This window comes from Nicotiana attenuata, unplaced genomic scaffold, assembly GCF_001879085.1.
Source record: "Nicotiana attenuata strain UT unplaced genomic scaffold, NIATTr2, whole genome shotgun sequence".
In the NCBI taxonomy this organism is placed as follows: domain Eukaryota; kingdom Viridiplantae; phylum Streptophyta; class Magnoliopsida; order Solanales; family Solanaceae; genus Nicotiana; species Nicotiana attenuata.
The window spans coordinates 147,929-156,550 of record NW_017670996.1 but is presented as its reverse complement, the minus strand read 5'-3'; the positions used below and the strand labels follow the sequence as shown (position 1 = coordinate 156,550).

General features: G+C 43.0%; 1 protein-coding gene across 2 annotated transcripts in view; it reads right to left on the bottom strand.

Annotated features, from left to right (window-relative positions):
• Window positions 1-8,090: 8,090 nt before the first annotated feature.
• The window catches only part of LOC109205121, a 5,253-nt gene continuing 4,721 nt past the window's right edge, over window positions 8,091-8,622 (bottom strand). For both annotated transcript variants that reach the window (XM_019367797.1, XM_019367798.1), the window contains exon 15: window positions 8,091-8,420. In XM_019367797.1, coding sequence (XP_019223342.1) covers window positions 8,307-8,420 — 114 coding nt within the window. In that variant the 3' untranslated portion in view covers window positions 8,091-8,306. The remainder of the gene's footprint in view (window positions 8,421-8,622) is intronic.

Here is an 8,622-nt window from a genome sequence, read left to right as displayed (position 1 = left end):
ATGGTATCAACATCGCACACAACGTTGAGGCCCAAGGAAATCAGCCTCAGCACGAGGATTCAATCACCGATACTCACAACAAGGGGGACGAGGCCACGCCGGTTCACGGTGGGCGATATTCGCGACATGTTCGAGAGGTGACTCCTGATGATGCTGAAGACGAGCATATCATTGAAACAGTAAGGATCCTGAGAGAGAAATAAGAGGCCATTATAGGACATCTCATATGACAGGATCAGGTTATGACAAAGTTAAAGCAAGCGTTGTCGGGTGCTTCCAACAACGCGAATGGACGAGGTCAGTTCCTCCCATAAATCAAACAACACAGAGGGTCAACAACAACACCTCGAGGGGCGAGGTCGGCTTCGATGGGATCGGGAGGACGGTAGCGGATCCGGTCATAACAACGAAAGTGATCCCTTTAAAATCGAGCTCATGTGGTTTATGAGGAAAATAAATGCCTGAATGGATTAAATTCAGGGCGCACCACCAGTGCTAAAAGGACCAGACTCAAAGAAGTATACATAGTTGTCATTCAAACCAAGCGCGGCACTAGAATTGATCCCGAAGTGGTTCAAAATGCCAGAGTGCCGAAGTATGATGGGACTTCAGATCCTCAGGAGCACATCACCGCCTATACAATGGCGGTTAAGGGGAACGATTTAGCTCCCCACGAGATTCAGTCAGTCTTACTAAAGAATTGGCCTTAGCTCTCATAGTCGCCGCTTGAAAGTTTAGACCTTATTTCCAATGTCATCCGATAGCCGTGGTGAGCACTTTTCCCTTGCGAAATATTCTTCATAAACCTGAACTTTCAGGTAGGCTAGCCAAGTAGGCCGTCAAAATGAGTGAATTTGACATAGAATATAAGCTTAGGACTGCGATTAAGTCACAAGTTTTGGCCGACTTTGTGGCCGATTTCAGGCCGGGTATGTTGCCTTTGGCTGCCAAAGAAGCGGTGATGGTGTCAGAATCGACATCAGGGGTTTGGACCTTGTTCATGGATGGAGCTCCCAATGTGAAGGAGTCCGGGCTCGGCATAGTGTTAACCACGCCCTCGGGAGAAACCCTAAGGCAGGCCATAAGAACCGTCCCTTTGATTAACAATGAAGCAGAATATGAAGCTTTTATTGCAAGACTCGAGCTGGCCTGGGGACTGGACTCCAAGGTCATAGAAATCAAATGTGATTTCCAATTGGTAGTAAGTCAAGTCTACGGGTTCTTCGAAGCCAAAGAGGAATGCATGCAACATTATGTAGTAAAAGTCCAGGTTCTACTCGCTCGGTTCAGGGAATGGCCAATTACGCACATCCTGAGGGAAGAGAATGCGGAAGCGGGCGCACTAGCCAATGAAGGGATCGGACTCCAGTACGGTCGTACAGCTTATGCATCCGATACTGGACGCAGATAGCTATTATGAGGTAAACGCGACAATTTTGGTCTGGGACTGGAGAAATGAGATCATTGACTATCTCGAGCACGGAAAATTGCCTGAAAATCCCAAGGCATCTCGGGCGCTACGCACTAAAGCGGCACGATATAGTTTCAAGGGAGGTCAATTATATAGAAGATCTTTCGAAGGCCCGTTGGCCCGATGTTTGGGAGCTTCCGAAGCTAATTATGTTACGCGAGAAGTCCACGAAGGGATCTGCAAAAATCACTCAGGCGCAGACTCCTTGGTGTTGAAATTAATTAGGGCAGGATACTACTAGCCCCGGATGGAACAAGATGTCAGGGCATATGCTCAAAAATATGATAAATGGCAATGCTACTCACCATTGGTACATCAACCGGCAGATCAACTACACTCAGTTTTGTCGCCATGGCCATTTATTAAGTAGGGAATGGATATTCGGTCCGCTGTCATCGGCCCCTAGTAAGGTAAGGTTTCTTTTGATTTTAACTGAATATTTTTCTAAGTGGGTTGAAGCAGATCCTTATCATAAGATCGGTGAACGCGAAGTGGTAGATTTCTTGTGGGAGAATATAATTTGTAGATTTGGGATACCAAAAGAGATAGCCTGCGACAATGGGCCACAATTTATAGGCGCCAAGATCACAAAGTTCCTTGAAGACTTAAAATCAAAAGGATCACATTATCACCTTATCATCCGAGCGCTAACGGTCAAGCAGAATCAATAAACAAGTTGGTCATACAAAATCTCAAAAAGATATTGGAAACATCCAGGAGTACTATGGGTGTACCGAACAACGGCCAAATCAAGCACGGGGAAAATTCTTTCTCTCTTGTGTACGGAGCAAAAGCCCTGATCCCGGTGGAAGTAGGAGAATCTACCTTGAGATATTTCGTAGCGGACGAAGAAGCGAACAATGAAGTAATGTTGGTCAAATTGGAGCTGCTTGACGAACGCAGGGACTTAGCGCTTATAAGGATGGCAGCCCAAAAGCAGAGAATGGAAAGATATTACAATCGAAGAGACAACCTCCAGTATTTCAAAGTTGGAGACTTGGTTTTAAGGAAAGCAACTCAGAACACCCGGGAGCTCAACGCAGGGAAGCTGGGTCCAACATTGGAAGGCCTCTATCGGGTTTTAGCTGTCACTAGAAAAGGGTCATACGAATTGGAAAATCAAGACGGAGTAAAGTTTTCGAGCAACTGGAATGGGGCACACCTTAAAAGATACTATTGTTGATGAGCCTCGCCTACATTGAAAGCATTTTTTTCCATTCGTCCAGTTTTTGTCCCAATTGGGTTTTTCTGGCAAGGTTTTTATCGAGGCAGCAACGGAATGCACACTACGAAGGAAGTTTCGCCAGCAGAAATAAGACCTTAAAACAAGAAGGTACGCAAATGACAGATCAATATGGAGCAGTTAGATAATCTTTGGCTTGGTAGCAAAAGCTCCTTCTGGGAAGTAAAATTTGGTATCGGACAAAGGTTAATCGACCGTTCACGAGTGCAAGCTATTGGGGGTTGTTAGATAGTCTTTGGCTCGATAACAAAGTTCCTAAGGGGAAATGAAGCTTGTTACCGAACTAAATATTATCTAACCATCCATTAGTGGAATCTCAAAAGGATCAAGACTTCCAGTGTTCAAATTCGTATTCTTCGCATTCGAACACTGGAGGGGGGGGGGATGATATGAGGATATAGCAATAATGACTTCCACATCGATCGGAATACGAAACCTGAAAACAAAGTTGTATCATCAAGATCGGGGACTGTGCGGTCAGCCCCGTAGAAACAAGTTGTACAAGTTAGCCATAAGAGGAGACGTCCTCTTCAAGAGCACTGTAAACATAAGAGGTCCCTCTCTTATAAAACCCTTACGTTAAAGGGTTGACTTCAGAAGAACTTATGCCCGGAATCCAAATGCTCTCGGGAAAAAATACACCCGAAGCCTTGGACAATTCGACCAAAGAGTAAAACTTGCACAAATACTTAAACAGAAAGTACGCAAAGAGTTGAGCAAATACTTAAACAAAAAGTACACAAAGAGAAAAACTTGCACAATACTTAAACAAAAAAGTACTTCTATTCACAGCAAACGTGCCAAGTAGCACAAATACAAAAGTATGGAAAAGAAAAGAAAGCAAAAACTAAGATACTGCATCTCCGGAACCCAGAGGAAGAGAAGCATTTGCACCCCCAGGAGAAGTGCGTGGATCCGCCGCCGGCTCAATATCTTGGCCTTCAACATCATCACCTTTTGCTTCTTCTTTAGTTCCCGAGAAATCGGAACCGGAACCAGAAGAGTCGCTAGCATCAGGCCGGGCCGGAAGACCCCTTTTGGCAGTTGACTCCATCCCACGGGCCTTAGTGATTTCGACATCAAAGTCAATGACACCCACTTTTGACCTCTTCTAAGGTTTTTCTCCTCATGCTATACATAGCATATATTTTTTCAACAATGAGGGAAGCCGCTCGGCACTGGAGTTCTTCTTTAAGTCAGTCAACCTCGGCAGAAAGGTTATCCTGAGCGGATCTAGTGGCATGGAGGCTGACATTAAGCTCGCAGACAGTAGAGCTGAAAACTGTATTGTGCTCAATGGTCCTCTTATGCCTCTCCTCCAACCAGGCGTACTTCATCTCGGTAGCAGTAACTTTTTCAGTTTTGGAGTTTTAAGGCTGCCTCCAAATTATTCAATATTTTTGCAGAGGCAGCCTCGCGATTGGATGCAGCTAGAACGACATTATGGACTTTAACCCATTTGGCCCTAGCTTCTTCAAATTGTGCCCTTAATGGGGCAACCTCCTGGCTAAGAGTTATTACTTCTTGCTCGCTTTGCTACAATTGAGCCTCCAACTCAACAGACTCAGCAGCTCGTGCTTCTAGTTCTAAGAGGCGAGCAACAGTCTGGTCTCGCTCGGCTAAAAGTTTATCCTGCTCAGAGGTAATTTCCTCCTTATCAAGAATCAACCTTTGAAGGCCCTCGGAAGCAAGTAAGTTGGCCTGCAAAACAAAAATGCAGACTCAAAACCCTGCATATAACAAAGATAGAAGAAATAACAGAGGAAGCAAAGACTATATTGTCGCTGCGTTGTGCATGGCATTGTTCAACAAACACTCTCCCGAGAGAGTTTGTATTTTATCCCTATCTTTTTTTTAATCCAAAGGCTTCAGATAATTAGCAAGCTACACCTGCTGGGATAACAGATGGCATCCTGTGGAAACTGAGAGGGTGATACTCCTCCTCCTTTGAGGATCTTCAGAAGGGGCAAAATAATTATGCCCCAAATTCCCATGAACTGGGACTGGGGAGGATGGATATCCTCCTCTCAAGAAATTGCAACCGGTGGAGATGATGTAGTACTTGCTGGTGGGGAACGCAGAGTTGGTGAAGAAGGAGGTGAAGCTGATGGCATTATAGGATGAGAAGTGCCAGCGGCAAACACAGAGCTGGTTGTTGGTTGCTCATCAACCGAAGACGGAAGGAAACCGGTATTTAGCCTCACGGTATCGGGCATGGCGATTGGGATTTGGAAGCGGGAGTTAGCATTTTCCACCATATCATACTCCCCAGAGTGCCGCGTCATCGTCCTCAGTTGGTGGAACTAACTCAACAGATTAAGCATTTTGTTGATCTGATGAAGGTCGTTGTCTTACCATGATTTTTGGCCTTCCACCCGTATTTAAGGGCCAGTTCTTTCCACGTGCGGGTCTCGGGCATAGTGACATCCAAAAATTTTTGGACCCACTAGTCCAAGCAATCAACCCTAGGTGGCGTCCATCGAGTTGCTGAAATAAGTGAAAGAAGAAGGGTCAATAACAACATGGGGCGATTTTTAATAGAAGAAAAGACAAACGGTGAACTTACGAGTGCGGTTCCATAATTTCAGAAAGGATGGAGTCGTGGCCGGAATGATGTCCCCGGTGGCCACTGAAACGAACTATTTCATCCACCCACGGTCGTTGTCATCATCCATGCTGGACAGCAAAGCATGGTGGATACGTTTGCTGAAATTTATCATTCCCCCACGGAAAATCTTGGGGGAATAAAGGTTCATTAATAGAGTCAGGGTTAACTCCTCTCCTGTCTCCTGGCATAGACGTCGAAGACAAGCAATTGTCCTCCACACAGAAGGACTTGCTTGTGCCAGGTATACCTTGTAACGAATGCAGAACTCCGCAATAATAGAGTCAAGCTCCCCACTCAAAGAGAATGGCCCCAAAGTGAAGGGATACATATAAAAATACGTGAAACCCTTCTTGGGAAAGGTTATCCGCTCCGCCAGGTCAGGAGTGATGATGTTTAAATCAGGGCAATGGCAGTATTCCTTCACAGTAGGAATACTAGAAGGACAGATAGAAGAAGGATACACGCCAACAGCCCATGTGCGAGGATTAGTGGTAGGGTACTTCTCTTCGAAGTCCTTAGTTGTGACAAGTCTCCTTGGAATGATGGTGCTCACCGTAGGAGGGGGAGCGTCATCAGCTTTGCCTTTGTTCTTTGAGGAACTAGCTTCTGGAAGAAGAGGCCATTGTTATCAGAAAGAAGTAAGGGTTTTTTCTGAAGAACAAGATTAGAGAAAGTTGAAGAATAAGTTCGAGTAGAGTAGAGAGAGTTTGAGAAAGTTGGAAAGTTATGAAGTGCAAATGGAGAAGTTTGATGCGTATAAGTAAAGGAATAGGCGGCTAAAATCGTGGCCATAATTACCTCGATAACCGGCAAAAGTGGTGCTGAATCGTGGGATGACGCGTGTTCGGGGCATGAAATACGGAGAGACGTGCGTCTAATCAACTGTCAGAGCCTTTTCAGAGAGGGGCAAAGAATTTCCTGCCAAAAAAGGTATCTCTACCAACTTGCCGGTGACACAAAATTATGCCACTGGAAAGCAAGGGGACTATATGTATAGGTTAAAATATATTCATACTTAATGATCGCATGAGATAGCGACACGTGAAGCCGAAGACGGAAGACAGTCGGGTCCGAAGGCAACGATCTCGTTTGTTATTGGAGAGAATGATATTCATAAAGGCGAAATAAGTGCCTGCCACCCGAAAGCGTTTAGTGGAGAATATTCTACAGCATTAAATATATGGTCAGTTACGGAGAATATGACATTTCACTGCCTACCGTTACACATTCTTCAATGGCCCTCATAATTGTCATTTAAGAGGAGCTTGATCCTAGGGCCTTGTTCCCTAGGCGCAACTATAAATAAGGAGCCTTACAACCATTGTAGAGGGCACGAATTTTATGAGAAATATATATTATACTTTATTCAAAGCTCGATACAATTTCATTCTTTTGCTTATTTACATTATTATTATTGCCTTCGGAAGCCCTGCTCCCGGAACCACGATTTCTGCTATTTTACATCAACTTCAAGGCGAAGTCTTACATTTTTGTCTAATTATTTATCATCTTGGGATCAAATCGATTCACTTGTCTATAAACCACATATAAATTCAACTGTACCGTTTTACGGGTAACCATAAACTACAAACCGTGTATTTTGGTTGATTCGATATGTATTTTGGTAAACTACAATCCTGCGACCTTCATTGGGTAACTTGACCCGCTAAACCCGTTGGACCATGAAAGGCTAAGTGTCAACCGGTGTCATTTCATTTGTTATATAAGTTATTTACATGTATTTCTAATGTCACTTTTCCAGCGAAGCGGTGTCACGTGACACTACTTCCCCTGAGATGCCTCCGCCCCTGCACGTATATAGAGCGAGAGATTTGTCAAAATAAGCGAAGAATCAAAAACCGTGACTGAGTAAGTGCTTAATATTCGAGGTTAAATTGCTATCTAGGAGATAATTTCTTAACCTAATGTAACTTGGTTATACTTAACCTTGTAACATGAGGAATTCCAAACTTCAAAGAGGCAGAAAAGAAAGAAATGAAAAGAAGGCTAGGTAAAATGCACAAAGAAAACACAAAGGCTAGCGCGTGTGTACCCAAAGTCATAACTTTAGCCCTTAATTTTGGGAGAATGATTAAAAGGAACATGACACCAAATGCTGGAAAGACAGAGAACAAAGATTGTGAAGGTGCATGCACCTCCTCATTATCTCTGCTCTGTAAATCTTAAGAAAGAAAGCAACGTAGAAGTACAGCTGCAATGCTTGTCTGAAATCTCAGCTTCAACGTGCGTGCTCTTCTTTAATCTCCTCAAGAGTTCAAAAAAAAAGCTGATTTCTTTGTGGCAGTGACTGCGAACTCAATATAAACAATTTTTTTTTTTTTAAAGTTGAGAATTATGTATATGTCTAGTTCAAACACTCTCTCTATATCTATAACGAGGATTCATATAACTGAACCTGTCTAATTTTAAATCGACCCATCGATTGTTTCAAGTCAAAGGTACTGATATTAATGCTTATACATCATCGTGGCTATATGCTTTTAATGCATTTTCTGGTAAAAGAAACTTTTCTTTTCAAAGAAAAAGGCTATTTCGTGAATGCAAGATAGAAGTTAAGGATATCTCTGTTTCATACCTCATCCATTTGGATGGAGACTAGAAATTAATGACCACATAAAATGGGGCGTTCACTTTAGCCCCATTTTCTTCGCCTTTCTCATCTTTAATATGCTTGTGGACAAGTGTTGAAACCAAACTGGTTTTAATATTAGCCATAGCAAAGTACTGACACTTATACTGACTTATGGTAATATCACCAATATTTTTCAAACTTATATTTATTACTGTATAAGTAAATCGCAATTATGAACGACTCAATTGAAGAAGCTCTATATATGCTTTACTTCAAAATTTTAATGTATCTTAACAACTATGACTATCAATTTTACAAGATGGAACCTATCATTATCATCCTAGGCAAAATTGTCAATACTGTGTATACTGTCAACTTGACCATGTTAAACTCAGTGAGATGTGAGATTGGAAGGATCAATTCCTTTTGACTTGAAATAGGCTTTCTCTGCATTTGCTACCCTTGATTGAAACATTGTCCATTCCTTTCTACATCTCTCCCTCACCTGCCACAACAACACACAAGCTCAATTAATAACATAGCAATCCACCTGCTTCAAGTTTTAAACTGGAAAAGGATGAAACACAAGTAGCTCAACAGACATATTCCGAAGAAAAAGTGAACTGTCCATAGATGCTACCCTCCTTCCCCCAACCCCCTCCCCGGCCCTTTCTGTCGAAAACTTTCTTTTCTGGGAAAGGATTTGT